The 17,557-nt window shown below is 45.3% G+C and overlaps 1 protein-coding gene across 4 annotated transcripts in view; it reads right to left on the bottom strand.

Moving 5' to 3' along the window:
* The window catches only part of spdl1 (spindle apparatus coiled-coil protein 1), a 36,036-nt gene extending 18,491 nt beyond the window's left edge, over positions 1-17,545 (bottom strand). For 2 of the 4 annotated variants that reach the window (XM_034222857.1, XM_034222860.1), the window contains exons 1-10: positions 17,460-17,545; positions 8,822-8,983; positions 6,784-6,960; positions 6,389-6,583; positions 4,897-5,046; positions 3,197-3,295; positions 2,370-2,480; positions 2,064-2,204; positions 772-878; positions 510-630 (exon numbers count right to left, since the gene is read on the bottom strand). In XM_034222857.1, coding sequence (XP_034078748.1) covers positions 510-630; positions 772-878; positions 2,064-2,204; positions 2,370-2,480; positions 3,197-3,295; positions 4,897-5,046; positions 6,389-6,583; positions 6,784-6,960; positions 8,822-8,983 — 1,263 coding nt within the window. In that variant the 5' untranslated portion in view covers positions 17,460-17,545. Of the gene's footprint in view, positions 1-509; positions 631-771; positions 879-2,063; positions 2,205-2,369; positions 2,481-3,196; positions 3,296-4,896; positions 5,047-6,388; positions 6,584-6,783; positions 6,961-8,821; positions 8,984-13,538; positions 13,736-16,277; positions 16,385-17,459 lie in introns of all 4 variants that reach the window. The other 2 variants (XM_034222858.1, XM_034222859.1) reach the window with 2 other exon arrangements.
* Positions 17,546-17,557: the final 12 nt, after the last annotated feature.

Here is a 17,557-nt window from a genome sequence, read left to right as displayed (position 1 = left end):
AAACTATTGTTATAGCTGCTCCTTCCATGCGTAAAATATTAACCCAGCCACTTGTTTTCTCCTGCCAGACAGTCTATGGTACACATTCATTTATAAACATCGATTTTCAGCCGGCCTCTGTACAAATATCAGGTGATGTAGAGCTCTGGGTTGTCTGATGTTTTCTGATTCAACGTCAGCACGTCAGTGACTGAAGGAGGGGAATCTCAACGCTGATTGGCTGTTGCAAGACAGCGTCACACGCATTGTCTCTTGCTTCATTCGCGCTGAGGCATTTGCTTTACTCTCGTCACCTATGTTTATGTGCATCTATTGGCATCTTTCACTTCCTGTGTGAACGCACCATAACACCATGGATCATTGGGTTCTACTTCATATATCAGGCAGTTAGAACACACAGATAAACATGTTTCAGTTCCCTACACCACAATGCTCTCTCTGCACTTTACTCCCTGAGCCTGTTCTTTACCCAGAATGCATTGGGTGGTGGTGCTCCACAGAGCTGTTACCTGTTTGAGCAGCCGTTCAGATGAGTAGAGCTTCCTCTCCAGCTCCAAAGCTCTCTGACTCTCTGACAGAGATTTCATCCTCTGCAGCGAGAGGTCGTCTCCCAGACGCTCTGCATCCTTACTGACACACACACAACACACACAGTTTTATAACCAATCAAGCACAAAGACAAATACTCATGTTTCAGACATCAGGCAGTCTTGAAGCAGTACATATTCCCTGCACTGCAGCAGGAGCAGACAGTTCCTCAGCATGACTCACACAGTGTTGCTGAGCTGCATCTTCAGCAGGTCGGTGTAGTAGGTCTCATCCTGGCCCTCTCCACCTTCTGCTGGACCAGGATTGGCTGGCTGAGACTTCTGCAACATCTGAACAAACAAACATTGTCTTTAGACAAAGAGACAAATCAAATGCATGATTCAACAAACTTGTATAATGTAGTGTTGTGCTTATCATCTGCCCTCCAGGTGAATCCACCCTCTGTTTGGTGTCACTGATGTTTTGGATGAGAGGGAATATCTTCATGTCTGATTTTCTCTGTGTCACCACGTCACTACAAATCGCATCACTTCTACATGTATTCAAGTTAGGACTAGTTGATATCAAGAGAATCCTGTATCGAAATATTTGTTATGATACTCCACAATATCCATATTGTGACAATATTATATGGTTCACCATTAATGCTTTCACAAATATTAACACAATGAAAAATGTAAATTCAGAAAATGGCATGACTTTACTGTAATGCAGTCTCTAAAAGCAGGCAAAGACAACACTTTTACAATATCCTAAATCTCAGATATCTAGCCTCATTTCCCGATACAACATATATCATATAGATATATTACACATTCTTCGTTCAGGTTGCTATAATTGTACCTGCTTCACGCTGCCATAAAGGCACCACACTGTTTACTGCCAGGTAGGGGACGCCCGGTGTTGGAATATCATTCTTGTGATAATATAATACTAATATAATTAGTGTAGCTTTGTCTTTATCTGACACTGCTGGCTAAGTTACACACAATCAACACATGATTGCAGGTCTCCCTTGAAAAAGAGATCTATGATCTCAATGGGACCAATCTGGTTAAATAAAGGTTTGAAATGAAATGAAGAAGAAACCAGCGCAGCACTCATGGATGGAGCGGCAGGCAATGATTTGAGAAAGATCAGCTGGTGCTTCCCTCACACGCTCCGCCTCACACATTAGTGGATTTCCTGTGGATGCAGGGTTCCTCCACCTTTTCAAACATTACTTTTCAGTAGGTTTCAGTCCAATTTCCCTCTGGTTGAAGATACTATCACCCAATAGTTTAAACATTGGTAAAAGTTAATAATCGTGTTTGTCCCTTTAAATTAAAAAACATCAAGGATTCAAAGGACCTGTTGGAAGCATGTATATTACATTACATTACATTACATTACATTACATGTCACTGGTTAATCCCAACGCACAACCCACTGCACCACACGCCTCCCATAAAATGGATGAACATCAAAATGGTGTGCAGTAGTATGAAATTAAGAAGTGTAGATGAAGCACTCACCTCCACCTTCTCCAGCCTCTGCAGCTTCATCATGAGGTTCTGGATCTCTCCGTTCTTCTCAGAGAGCATGGACTGCAGCCTCTCCAGCTGAGCGGGGTCCGCCCGGGAGCCCTGCAGCTGCATCAGAGTGGCTATCTGCACCTGCAGCAGGGATAACAGTTAGCACCCATCAACAGTGCACCGGTACAGCACGTGTACAGCACGTGTACAGCACGTGTACAGCACGTGTACAGCACGTGTACAGCACGTGTACAGCACGTGTACAGCACGTGTACAGCACGTGTACAGCACGTGTACAGCACGTACCTTCATGCGCTGCAGCTGCTGCTTGCTGAAGGCGTGCTGCTTCTGCAGCGACAAGTTCTGGACCTTCATGCTGATGAGCTGCCTCTCCATCGCTGCACGCTTATCCTCCAGCTGACACACACACACACACACACACACACACACACACACACACACACACACACACACACACACACACACACACACACACACACACACACACACACACACACACACACACACACACACACACACACACACACACACACACACACACACACACACACACACACACACACACACACACACACACACACACACACACACACACACACACACACACACACACACACACACACACACACACACAGTTGTTGAATCACATCTAAATGAATGCCACCGTCTTTGTCCATTTGTGTACATATTGATTTAGGTGACTTATTGTAAGGTTACAGTTCTGTTTACTTTTCTTCTTTATTGAAGTGCTCTGTGTTATTAGTTAGGACAGGTAATGCTGTAACAGCCTTCAGTGCACATAGCCACAAATAGTTCTTTACCTTTGGTATGCTAGTAAGATGCTGGAAGTTTGGATGGCATGGTAACATGTTCTAGTTCTATACTACTGAATCATGAAGTGGGCATCACCTGCTGTGACGCTGTATTTGACTTCAAATAAACCCTTGTTTAAGTTTTACCGGCCTTCATTAAAGGTTTATGAAACACAGATCAAAGATATGCTTGCATTACAGATGACTGTCCTTAATTTGGACTTTTTGAGACTGGAAAATGAGCATGCTTTAAACTATTGAGTGTTCTCCTTGATGGAAGAGCCTTTCTCTGTTTCTGACCTCAGCAAACAGAGAGTTCCCTCTGCTGCTGGGGTCCTGGGCCTGCTGCAGAACCAGGTCCAGCTCAACCTGCAGGTCTCTGTTGGCCTCACGAGCTTTCTGAAGAGACAGAGACAAAAACATCATGAGAAGTGTTTACATGCGCTGACAGTAGATATGGTGCTGCGGGCGTATTCCTTTCAAGTAACAATGCAACTTATTATCCTCTACTAAAGTCAGAATATAGCTACGACTGGGCTACATATTCATATTATCAAAATATTCTAAACAAGTCTAGATCTAGTATTATGATCTGAAATAACAGTTTAATGGGCTTCATTTCAGTAAAGTCATTTGAATTCTTTAATCACCAATTCATTTTATCCACATTTCTGATGATTATTTATCAAAATTGTGTCAATAAATTACACCAATAGTCAACCCTAAAATATCAACACAAAATCCAAATATATTTGATATACCTCATATCAGCCAGCCATAGGTAAAAGCTCTTAGTAACACATGCATGCTGTTGAGAGAAGCTTCTATAACGCATGGCCCCTTCACACTGCACCTCTCTAGACCTGATTCACAATCAAGCAGACTGTTACGGCCTGTTTTATGAACAGCGTATTAATGCACACACAGTGGGCGGTTGAGTGGAGGTTCACCTCTAACTAGGGGTGTAACGGTATCCGTATTTGTCCCGTACCGTCACGGTTCGGCACATGCAGTCACACGGCGAATACGCCTTTACGAGTGGGAAAAAAGTCTCTCAGGGCAGTATTACACTATATATAGTCCAGGGGGCGGTATTGCGCCTAAAAGCCAGCCGCCCGTAAATAACAAATGAAGAACAAGAACAAAACACAACAAAACGAACACAATATATGAAGAAGAACAGTTAGTAGCTATGGCGAGTTCACATAACACACAGGAGCTAGAAGACCCACCTGCTTCTTTTAAATCAGCTGTGTGGGAACATTTCGGGTTCCCTGTGGACTACAACAATGATGGGGTGCGAGTTGTGGATCGGACGAGGACGGTGTGTCGGCGTTGTTCGACAGTGATGCGGTATGCTAGTGGTAACACGTCAAACATGCTCAATCACCTCCGAGTCAGTCTCAGTCCCAGCGAGAGGGTTTTCTCGACGGCAGGTGACATAGTTGATAGTTACCGCCAACAGATCTGCCCTCACTACTGACAACATAGACAAACTCATCTTTCTGAAGAACAACTTGAAAATAGAGTAAAGCTTGAGTACCTTTATTTAGGATAATGGCCTCACACACTCACAAGTGAATTACACATGTTAGACATTGCTCCTAAAGGTACAGATTTTATTTTGTTTTATATTATTGTATTTATTTTATATTTAGACATCAGGAGATGTTATACAGTTCTGTATTGCCTTTTAGTTGTACAGCTTATGTAACCTTTTAGTTTGACATCAGCCATTATAGATAATATGGCCATTTGTGTGTGTTACTGTTTGTGGTTTGTTTTTAACTGTGTAATACAGTTAATGATTCCAAATGTTAGAGTTCCTTATTTTCATACCTAAACTTGCACTACTGTTACAAATAAATAACAGCAAAAAAAAATCTGCATTTGGGACTTTTTTTTTGCTTTTCCTTGTTGTACCGAACCCGTACCAAACCGTGACCCCCAAACCGAGGTACGAACCGAACCGTGACTTCTGTGAACCGTTACACCCCTACCTCTAACGTATTGAAGCAGGACACGGCCTCCCTCTCGCGCTCCTCCTTGTCCTCCGTGATGCGCTGTAGGTGGCGCTGCAGGGTGCTGTTGGTCAGCTCCAGCTGCTGCTCCCTGTACTGACCCTCCTGCAGCGTCTGCTCCAGCTCCACCTGAGACAGAAACATCCACCAGACTGGTTAATACAACTGACAATGGTATCATGCTGAGGGAGCATTTCAAGTTCACCATATGTTCTTCTTTGACAAGCTATTTCTCACAACAGGTAGCAGCAAATGTCCTAAATGGTGTTAGAGCTGTTGTAAGGTTAATGGTCTTGTCCTTTCGTGGAGTGTCGACATGATGTTTCTCCATTTGCTAGCAGATGTGTTTAAAAGAATGTTTATCTTTTCTGTTTGTCTCAGCCCCTCCTCTTCTATTCTTGGACCCTCTGCAGACCTCCTGACTTTTGTACTTCGCTGCAGACTGCTTGACTCTGTAACGATTTACCTTCTTGCAAGAATAAACTCCCTAAAATACTGTCTTTTCACAACGCGGTTCCCGTTCTAGCTCCGTGCTAGAGATTTTCTGGTTCGGAACCGGTTTTTCTTTTCAGCCCCCGTTTTGTTCACATCGCCCAGAGCCCGACTGGTGCTGCCGCTGCTGCGTCATGACGTCGCCGTTTACGTCACTGATTTTCTCCCCAGCGGTGCTCACTCAGGGCCGTCCCTCCCTGCAGGCCGATCACGCAGACTGCGTGGGGCCTCACCTTGCGAAGGGGGCCTCAAATGCGGCTCAGTTGTGGCGCGGCACAGTTTTGCCGCTGCGACGCTCCACTAGCAGCGTATTTTTATTATGATTCTACTTGTGATTGTCATGACAACCTGTGCAGCCCATGTATTGATTCCCGATAGCTGCTATAATACAAAACAAAATGTCTGCCTGCTCTCCACAATGATCAATGACAGTGAACGGTCAAAGTAAGGTACAAATAAACAGAACCACACGAAGCCTTGTTAGTGTTGCCTGACTTTATAAAGTGTGTTTTTTTTTTACAAGTGTGTGGTCGCGTTCTAGTCACTTTGCTCAGCACTACTGCTTGTTACAACTTGTATTTGCCGTACTCGCCTTTAACTGTTAGCTCAGGTTAATCTCGCCACCCTCCGACGTAAGCGTGACGCATGCGGTTCTTGCTTCTACACCGACAATTTTTAGGTGCTTGAAACGAACCGGATTCCGGAGCTTAGAGGCGGCTCCACTGCGGTGTGAACAGGAAAAAATTGTGCTTTTCAAGCTCTAGCTCCGAACCGGCCCTGGAACCGCGTTGGTGTGAAAGCCCCATTATTCCAAGAATCTTCATTTCAGTATAACGGAAAGGTTTCCTCCCCATTTTATTATTATTTACTGGTTTGTCTCAGTACATTTCCACCACATTACAGAAAAGTGTAAACCTTCTCTGTGAATAAAGAGTAGACACAGACTGACTCCACCATAGATACTGGGAGCTCTGCTCACCTTTAAGGTCTCCAGCTCCATGATCTTCAGCTGCACCTCCATCATCTCAGAGGTCATGGAGCTCTGCGTGTTCTCATTCAGAGCTCGCAGCTCCTCCATCTTGTTGTTCAGAGTCTCCGTCTGCACCTCCAGTTTGTGCTCCAGCTGCTTCTTACTCAGCTGGGATTCCTCCAGAGCCGACTGCAGCGCCAGCAACTGGGTAATGCCAACCAAAACATTTACATCAGTACTTAGGAACATGCAGGAAGATGTTTACTTGACAATCAAAGCTTTTGTTGTTATTATAGTAAAGCATAAAAGGAAGGGATATTCTCGTAAAAGTCTCACCAATGTTTTGAGCATCATTGAGCATGTCTGATTGTGTGTGCGTGTCCTGCTGACATGCTAAGCTGTACCTTGTTGTTGAGCTCAGTGAGGGCTGATGTGCGGCTCCTCTCCAGATGTTCCTGCTGCTCCTCCAGCTGCCTCCTCTGCTGACTCTTCAAACACTCGATGTCTGACTGCAGGGACTCAAACATCCGAGTCTTCAGCACCACTTCCTTCTGAAGGGAGTACTTCTCTTGCTCCAGCACCTTTCAGACACGCATCACACAAAGACAGGAGTTTGAGTTGGAAACAATTCAGAATAATCCCCAGGGCCACTGTCATTTGTGCTGCACACTTGCTGTTAGCCCACGGGCTGCTAACGGCTAACATGTAACTGCTAACGTTATTAGCTCTCCTGCAACATGCATCGTTTTATCTACAATGTCATGTTTTAAAATGTAAGGGAATGCCCAGAGGATCTGTGTTCCTCCCAAACGCATTTAGATGCACTAGATGAAGTTATGCTCAAGCACCTATTATAATTACTTTAAAAAAAAGTTAAACCATGTTTTATTTCATCACTATATAGTGACATACATATTAACGTAGTACAATGTCCACATTTTTACTTATTACTATTATTATTATTATTATTATATACACGTTAATTTAAAAATTGCACACTTCCCATATATTCTTATGTTAATACAAATATTTTTAATTAATGCTGTAAAAATTATCGCGTTAACGGCGGTAATTAATTTTTTGAATTAATTGCGTTAAAATATTTAACGCATTTAACTTATGTGCAGAATGGCCCGCCCCATACATCCCACCAGTGGCAGAAAATGGCTTACCCCCACCATGAAAAATGAGCAAGATAAAGCCCGCCAACTCGCGCCGAGAATTGCACAGACAGCAGTTAGTAAGATTGATTTCAGTAGCCACTTGTCTGGAAATACTGAAGACTAGAAACGGTTTTGAAAACTTTTGTCACGTAGTGATCGTCTTCTCAATAGAACATCTTTTATAATGTCTTCTGGCCAATCAGAATCAAGATAACGGCGCTGTGTTGTTGCAGGAAGTCCCGACGGAGAATACTTTTGCTGTAGTACAGGGGTGCACATAACTGGTACGCAGGTTATGTGCGTAATCTGAAATGCGTACCGTCACTTGTGTCACAAAGAGCATTTGCGTACCGACGTACTTGTGAAGCTTTTCCAGAAGGCGGTTAGATCACCGGACGACAGAGTCGGTCTCCGTGTGCACAGACAGGGCTGCTGTTAACGTCGGTCTGTACAACGGAATTGTGCCAAAACTACGCCAACCGGCTGCGGAGGGAGACTCCCCCCCCCCCCCCCCTTCACTGGAGAACTGCGCTAAAACAGCTGATCACAACGTTCACGCTCTGTGGTCACGAAGTACTCCACTAGCCCCCCCCCGTCGACTTTCCTGAAGTACTCCCCCGTTGATAGAAATCAACACGTAATGAATTAAGACCCCACGGTTTGATGATTGATAGGTGTGTGTGTGGGCTGTCTTTCATTTTGACACACAGACATTTTTTATAATAAACACATACATAACGTATGTTAAATGGATATATCCGCCTTCTTTCATTTATCTTTCCATTCCCACAACAATATACATAAAGAAATGGCATATTTTGGACATGGTGATTAATCATGATTCATTAATTTTTAAGCTGTGATTAATCTGATTAAACATGTAATCGTTTGACAGCCCTAATATTAATGTTTTTTCATCTTTCACTATTTTGTTCTGTGGATGAACTGTCACAAAACCTATTTACCCCTGGAGAAATAAAGCATTTTGATTCTGGTTTTCAGAATTTGGGAATCCACCAACATCTTGACATTGCTACTTATTTGTTGGCTTTTTTTTCATATCTGATGATTATAAATTGAGATTGTACTGACATCGGAACAAGAGGTGTAATGCTACCCCTCTTTTTGAGCAGGTGACCTGCAATTACACACTGCTCCTTTAATAAAGACATGCAGAAATGTATTTCTTAAATCAAATCAAGCATGCCCTTTAATGGTCATTATGATTCGATGTAAACCGTGAGGAGTGTACTGCAGTACAGATGGTGCGGAGTCACACCTCCAGAGCGTTGGTCATCTCCACCCTCTGCTCGTCCAGTCGGCTCTGCAGCTCCATCTGCTGGTTGAGGAGGTCCAGCCCGGCCTGAGCAGCCTGGTGGACCTGCTCATCCCGCTCCCTCAGCTGGCTCCTCAGGCGCTGGGTCTCCTCTTCTGCTGCCATCTGGAAGGAATAGAAAACCTTCAAGTCAAGCATGCACATTCAAGTTGTTTGCCAGGAGTTCAATGCTGTCTTGCTGTCTTTATATTTCTTTAAAGACTTGTTTCTATTCATGTTGGTAATGGCCGTAACAACATATCTCCCCACACAACATCTCCCCAAAACAACTAACATTTTGTTAGCTTTGTATTCTTCTCTGCAAGCGTGCTAAAGTCGTTCCAAGTATCACAGTTTGTAAATGACACATTATTTGACAGATCAGCAATATCTGGTTTGTATTTTTGAAAATACAAACCAGATTTGTGCTAAAATAAAAGTAATAGTTAAATGTTACGCTAAGTTGCATATTTCTTCACTGGGCAGGTAGACAAAATAACCGCAAGATAATAGGCTTTTCTCCTTTCTTATTTTGTGTTTCTTATGGCGCTTTTCCACTGCAGGACCTCGCACGGCTTAGCACAGCTTAGTTTGGCCTTGGTAGGCCAGGCTCACTTTAAGCTGCATTTCCATTACAGTTTAGTAACTGGGGTAGTTACTATAGTAACGCAGTGTAGGCGGGGCAATCGGCTGTTCGGCGGGCGGAGCGACGCTGCGTAAAACTGCCGTGACGTCATCTTCAATGCGAACCACAAAACCAAAACATCAGCCGTTAGCACTCAGAGCTCACAGCTCACCATATCTGTTCAGAAACTGGACAAAAGTTAAACAAGTACAAACTGAAGTTACCTACTGTAACTCCAGCTTCTATGAGTATTGGCGTAGCCCTCTAAGGCTATCGCTATTGGGTAATCCCCCTGCGCCCCCGCGCAGCACTGAAACACTTGTAGTCCACGCCCACCCGCTAGGTGGGAGAGCCGCGCTCTGCTGGTTGAGTTTAATTCAACTCCCAGATAACGTTTGTCTGAGAGGGAAGAGGACAGCTCTTCTTCCAATTTATTATGAAACCCAGGCTTTGACAGATGCGATACGAGATGTACCGTCTGTAAAGCGACTTCCTCCCTGGAGCGAGCCAGCAATAGCAGGTCGTCCAGATAAAACCACATCCTGGCGAACACATTCCAGCATCTGTTTGATCGTCAGCATGTGGAACACTTGACAGATCATGGCTGGGTCTCACTCCCCCGTTTTTTAGAAAATAACGGGAGTAAAAAACCCTGATTTTCCTCCCTTTTGGAAAAAATGCCTTTTTCAACAGGAGTTCCTGCAGCGCTGAATGGAGCGCAAGACACTGTTCCTAGGATGACAGGAGTGTTTCATGTATCCCATGGAACTGTGGGGGGGAGAGGCTTCTCTGAGATATGCTGTAATGGTCGTCATGGTGACGAGCCACACCCTCCCCGCTCGTGCTTCTTGATGCGAAAGGGCTGCGAGGGAGTTTCCACACGCTGCATTTCACTCCGGCTCTCATCATGAGGTGTGTACACGCCCAGGGGATGAGAGGTGTGTGTATGCTGTCCACTCCACACGGTACTCGTGGATTTATTATGACCGTGTGTAAGGCATATCTGGGACAGAGGAATGCCGCGAGCTCTGCAGTTTATAAACCAATAGGTTAAAACAGCAGGCTTCTGCAGCGAATGAACCACCTCTGGAGACTCCACCTGTGGAGGAGACCCAGGGGGATCCCCACGTGACCAGCTGACGCCAATGCGGAGCAGCTGCGTCACGGAGAGGGCTGTGCGGGTTTGTGACCCGGGCTGCGCGGGGGCCTCCACACGCTGCGTCTCACTCCGACTCTCATCATGAGGCGCGTACACGCTCAGGGGATGGATGGAGGTGTGTGCAGTGCTGCCCACATGAGGCGTTATAACGGCGCTCATGGGTTTATTATGGCCGTGTGTAGGAGGCGTATCTCGGACAGAGTGAGAACCACTTGATACTGATGACTCAGACAAAAAGTTGGAAAATAAACAGCTTTTATTCTCCTCACAATCCCCCCCCAAAACGTCACAAACGGCTCTGCTTCCTTGGTGGCTCTCGTGGAGCAGACCAGGAGCGGGGGTGCCTCACTCCCCTTCTACTCACCGCCGGAAGACCCTGTCTCTGGGGTGGCGGGGGAGCGGAGACGTGGGACGGAGCCCCTGCTGTACGAGGCGTATCTCGGACAGAGGAATGCCGCGAGCTCTGTAGTTTATTAACCAACAGGTTGAAACCAGGCTTCTGCAGCGAGCCCTGCTGTCTACTAATCAACAGATTGGTGACAGCTGGCTTAGTTAGCGAGCTCTGCAGTTTATTAACCGACAGGTTAAAACCAGCATGCTTCTGGAGCGAGCCCTGCTAACGACAGGTTAGTGACAGCTGGCTTAGTTAGCGAGCTCTGCAGTTTAACCGACAGGTTAAAACCAGCAGGCTTCTGTTGCGAGCCCTGATGCCGTGGCGCTGCGGGCGCTGCCGCTGGGGGTGCTCAGCCTGGAATACTGACAGATCAAGGATGGGTCTCATTCCCCCGTTCTGGCTTCTCTGTGATGTGCTGTAATGGTGGTCATGGTGACGAGCCACGCCATTGCCCTCGCCACCGCTGTCCGTGAGGCGAAAGGGCTGCGAGGGAGCCTCCACACGCTGCGTTTCACTCCGGCTCTCAATCATGAAGCGTGTACACGCTCAGGCAGAGGTTGCGCTAGACTTTTTCGCTGCCCGTCATTTTGACGGACAGGATCATAAAATGTCCGTAAAAATCCATTATTACCCGTCGGTCTGTACACAACTGATGGGGGGGGGGGGGGGGGGCAGAAGAGCACACTCATGAACTGTCAACGGGGGGGGGGGGGGGGGGGGGGGATTAGCGCCGGTGTTATGCCGTGTTGTGCATGCCCACTGCACCTCGCGGGTAGGGCGCCACAGCGTAAAGCATAAACTCCCAGACATTTCAATGATTTGTACGGCATAGTTAGGTCTGGAAACGACATAAGGGCATAACACCGGAGCCCTGCTGCGGGGAAACTTTGGCGCTGTTCTGAGTTTGTTCTAATCCGTCAAAATGACGGACTGCTTTCAGATTTTTCCATCATTGTCAAAAGAATTCCGTCATAGACGGAATATATTCGGTTAACGCGACCTCTGCGCTCAGGGGATGGATGGAGGTGTGTGCAGTGCTGTTCACGTGAGGCGTTATAACGGCGCTCATGGGTTTATTATGACCGTGTGTAGGAGGCGTATCTCGGACAGAGGAATGCCACGAGCTCTGCAGATTTATTTTATGAACACACTTTACTTTACTCACAACCCCCAGAACGTCAGAACCGGCTCTGCTTCCTCGGAGGCTCTCGTGGAGCAGACCAGGAGCGGGGGAGCCTCACTCCCCTTTGACTCGCCGCCGGGAGACCCTGTCTTTGGGGTGGCGGGGGAGCGGAGACGTGGGACGGAGCCCCTGCAGCCGCCGAAGGGCGAGCCTGACGCCGAGGCGGTTGCTGTGGGCGTCTCTCCGCTTGCGGCCTCTGCTGCGGCTGTGGCCGGTGTGGACGCTGCGGCTGCTGCAGACGTTCTTTTTCTCTCTCTGGTAGTGCTGTAGCGACGCGTCGACTTCAAAATATCGTCGACGACATATTTCCGCGTCGACGCGTCACTACACACACGTGGGTCACCCAAAGCAACAAGCAGTTCGCAATCGCACTTCAAACACAATGGAGACTGAAACGGCTACCACCTCCTCCTCACAGGATTGCGCACGAAGCCCCCAAACGAAAACATCTCGCCCTAGGTCTTCAAAAGCATGGGAATATTTTAAAGTTAGTCCAAAACGCAAAGATATTTATATATTTATATCTCACTGAGACTGCTGCATAGCCTAGCAGAAGCAGCAGCTAGCTGTGGTGGCTACCATTAGCAGCTAGCATTTGCTCTCCGATTTTTACATAAAATGGAATTATGGATTATAAATTCAATCATTTTTTTATACATAGACGTTAAAAACCTATGGATTAACCGATTCAGCCGCGTTTTTTCTCATTGTAATGCCATTGAACACGTCTTTTGATCAGATTACGGTGGTGAGACGATCTCCCGAGAAGCTCTGTGAAGGTACGTGTTGTGATGACTGTATTTGCTTCCCCTGTCGCGAGTCCGGATCACTCAGTGATGATACTATATACCTACATAATCTGTGGAGTCTCAGCTTTAATCGGATATATTGTATGTGCAGCTACGATAAGTAATAAGGGTACTTTTATCTTGAGTTCTGTGCCAATGTCCGTTAGCATTTTTCGCTCAGGGGTCATTTAGATGCTTCTTATGAGACTTGTGTTTTGTTTTGGTAAACATGGTTTGTATCGTCAGTTAGCTGAGATTATTTCCGTTAATCTGGTATAACACATTAATAGGTTCTTAAATATTAAGATCCCCTGAGACACAGTATCGTGAAAAAAAATGTTTACATTACGTTTTTTTTTACATTACGTTTTTTATGAATTGAACAACAGAAAAATAATCGTTAGATTAGTCGACTAATCGATCAAATAATCGCCCGATTAATCGTTTTCAAAATAATCGTTTCCCCCCAGCACTACTCTCTGGGGGCGCTCAATGTAGGGCACCGTCTGGCGATTATGTTGGCCTGTCTTACCCCAAAAAAACGCCGTCAGGCTCGGCTCCAGAGAAGGGGCGGCTGGGAAACCAGCATCTGTGAACCCCTCCACCTTGGTGAGGGGAACAAATGTGGCCACCGGAGCCTTCAGGGTCCTCGGGTTCGCCGCCGCCGCCCCCCTCCTGGAACCTCCTGATGGCTGGGAAGCGTGGCCAGATCGGGTCACTCCTGACCGTCTGCACCCGCGAAAAGTCATTATGAACCCAGAGCCACATGAGGGACAATCTCTCACACAATTGTTACTCATGTTTACTCTGCAATTGAAGTGTCTCTTGTGCTTCAGTAACGGGGTGCTGAAGAAAAGAGGGAGCAGATTGTCGGGCCTCCTTCCTATTTATACCGGAAGGGAGCCCGAGGGTGGGGCCCACCTTGTGGGTGGGCGTGGACTACAAGTGTTTCAGTGCTGCGCAGGTGCGCAGGGGGATTACCCAATAGCGATAGCCTTAGAGGGCGAAGTCATATACGAAATAGAACCACAGACTGTCTGTGTCATGGCGAAAACAGTCGCTGGTTTATTTATGTCTGTAGGCCGTTGTTGTGAGTGTGGACGGAGCATATACAACGTTAGCTTAGCCAATCTCCATTCAGAAAACACGCATTATAAAAAGGTTTTTCGCCTGCCGTCTGTCTGCAGACCGGTATCAGTATGTTCTTACTTCGGCATCATTTTGAAACGTGCATTACAGTTAAATCATGGTAAAATATGTTCATTTTGTTGTAGTTGTAGCCCGGTTGTTGGCACGGTAAGAACCTCGATTTTGGAGGGCCAGAAAAAAGGGGAAAAAGTAGCCCTGAGCCAGAACTACCCCTAGTGGAAAAGCATAAAAAAGCGGGCCTGGTTTGGCCCGGCCCACTTAAACCGTGCTACGTGCTGCAGTGGAAAAGCGCCATAGTCTCCATGATCCTCTGGCTTATGACCCAGAAATTAAATCATTTGCCACTTTGAAGGAAATCCAAAATCCTAAAATGCACCGTGAGTATCGAGGATCGACGAGGCACACTGAAGGAGCTATGAGCAAAAATACACTGGTGAATTCTGTATGGACGTTTATTCGGAAACTGGTGTTTAAAAGAAGCGTGACACACGTGGAATAATCTCAAGCCAGTGGCGGGCGGCACATAGGGGCGCCACCTCTTCCCACATTCTAGATTGTCATTACAAAATATTTTTATTTTATACCTTTTTTTTTTTATGAACAAGGTACATATTTTATAGATGGTGTAAGTTAAATGTATAATCTACAATAAAATATTGATAAAAAATAGTTTTACAATGTCTAAAGCTACTGATAAGTCACGTGTTTTTTCTTAAAGGTGGGATAGGTCATTTTGGAGAAACCGGCTCGAGTGCGTTAGAATTTGAAAATACACAGCCGGAAAAAATCTGCCACTTCCTTCCAGAGCCCCTCCTCCAACACACACGAACGCGCACATGACCAATGAGGGCACGAGATAAGTTTGTGCACAGATGGAAGGCTGACAGGCAGGTAGGCCATCCAGTTACTTTAGCCGGGCCGGCTCAGATGATTGGTCGTGCTTTTTAAAGCGCTACGGCTTTTTTTCAGATGACATTTTTGTATGGATTTTTTGTCAAAGCACTTCAGATATTCATTGCTATCGGGATGTTAAGAGCATTCCATGGAATATAACAAAAAGTGTATCTCGAGCCGGTTTCTCAAACTTACCTACCCCACCTTTAAAAGGTAACCTCAAAAGGTAAAGTGCACCACCTACTTTTCTCTGTTGTGGCTGATGGACTTGATTCACTGCTGAGTGATAAAGCATGTGAAGATTTGGAACTTGTCAAGAGAGTGTATTGCATCAACACAACTGTGAGTGCACCAAATGACTCTATTGATTGTATAATACAGAGTTATGCAGATGTGTTTAAGGGTTTTGGTGTGTTGCCCTTCACATACAACATTCAGCTCAAAGAAAATGCACAGCCAGTTGTGCATGCTGCAAGAAGAGTTCCAGCGCCACTCAGAGATCGCTTCAAGAAAGAGCTCGACAGAATGACAATGCTCGGAGTGATAACAAAGGTTGAGGAGCCAACAGACTGGGTTAACTCGATGGTCTGTGTAAAGAAGAAAAGTGGTGATTTAAGAGTGTGTATGGACCCAAAAGATCTTAATGAAAACATTGAGACAGGAAGTACTACAAAGAATACATGAAGGTCATCTGGGTGTTGAAAAATGCAAAAGACGGGTGAGAGACAGTGTTTTCTGGCCTGGAGTAAATAAAGACATGGAGAGACTGATTGGTACGTGTGACACATGCCAGACACACAGAAACAAACAGACTAAAGAGCCCATGATGGTGACTGATGTGCCAACAGCACCATGGGATAACGTTAGAATGGATTGGTTTCATCTCAAAGGTAAAGACTATTTAGTGGTCATTGACTATTACTCAAGCTTTCCTGAAATGGCACTACTATCAAACTCATCATCAACATGTGTCATAACACATTCAAAATCCATTTTTGCCAGACATGGCATACCTAACACAGTAGTGAGTGACAACGGACCGTGTTTCAACAGCAGAGTGGCAAGAATTTGCAGAACAGTATGACTTTAAGCATGTGACCTCAAGTCCTCATTATCCACAGTCAAATGGGAAAGCTGAAAAGGGAGTTCACATTCTCAAGCAACTTCTAAAGAAAGCTGATGAGTGGCTCAGACCCATACCTCGCTTTACTCAGCTACAGAGCCTCACCTCTGGAGTGTGGACTGTCACCTGCTGAACTTCTGATGAATCCTAAGTTGCGCACCACACTGCCAAGCTATTCAAAGCAAAAGAGACACCCAAAGCTGCAACACCAACTACAACAACAAAAGATGAAGCAGAAAACATGGTATGACAAAACAGCTAAGCAGCTTCCATTGCTATCAAGTAATGACAGTCAGGATTGAGGGTCCTGATGGATGGAGAACTAAAGCCACTGTTCTTCAGGAAGTAGCACCGCGATCTTTCACTGTGAGGACAGAGGAAGGACAAATCTTCTGACGCAATCGTCGCAGTCTTATGAAAACAAAAGAGGCTGGTCAACAGCTCAGTGAATCCATCATTGAGTCTGAGTTCACACCTTCACCACAGACACACTGTGATACTAACACTCCAAGTGAACATGTGGTCAGAAGATCTACAAGGGAAATCAGAAAACCAGATAGACTGAATCTGTAATTGAGAGACTGGTTTAATGGATGTTAAAATGGTGTAAATGTTTAGACAATTTCCAAGTTTGTGCTAGTTAGCATTCTGAGTAAATGTAGACCAGAAGTTTATTTGTTATGGCATGGTAGAGAAATCTAAATGTTTGATTAAAATTGATGTTGCACTATTTGTTTATATTACCTCAAAGAAAGGCGGATGTGTTGATTAGATAGATACACGCTCCTACCACAAGGTGTCGCCACATAGTTGTGATCTATGTTTAAATCCACTTGTAAGGTAAAAATACCTGAACAAGAGCTTTTGATTAAAGATGGCGAAGACTTTAGCACGGAGCACGAGTGTGTAATAGACCAACAAACAAAACAACATGCAACTTTTCAAAATGGAGTTCGATACAGAGCTTAGGACTACCGTTTCAGCATTGATATTCAAATCACTTAGAAACACATAGAAACGGTCCATTGACCAACTGCTTGACACATAGAGTGCAAAGTCCACTACATTTAACGTTAAAGTAGCGTTTAACGTTACTATTAGACCACAACACACAACAATGGCTTCTGAACTAGCAAGCTATGTCTACAGATATTTTTTTCATCAGACGAACAGCATCCACTCGTGAAATGTGCTTTAGTTGGTCGTCCAGGGTACTTTAGATAGCATTACTGAGTTCATGTTAACAATGGCATACAGTTAACACTTTATGACGGTAAATGTAGTTACCTTGACTGTGATCAGTCGTCTGTTGTATTTACAGGTTATGTTGTCAAGCCGCCACAGTTTGAATCCGAGTCCCACTAACTATCGCGACACAACACGAT

The sequence above is a fragment of the Gymnodraco acuticeps genome, unplaced genomic scaffold (assembly GCF_902827175.1).
Source record: "Gymnodraco acuticeps unplaced genomic scaffold, fGymAcu1.1, whole genome shotgun sequence".
Lineage (NCBI taxonomy): Eukaryota > Metazoa > Chordata > Actinopteri > Perciformes > Bathydraconidae > Gymnodraco > Gymnodraco acuticeps.
Note: the sequence above shows the minus strand (reverse complement) of the source record. Positions and strands in the feature narration are given on the sequence as shown.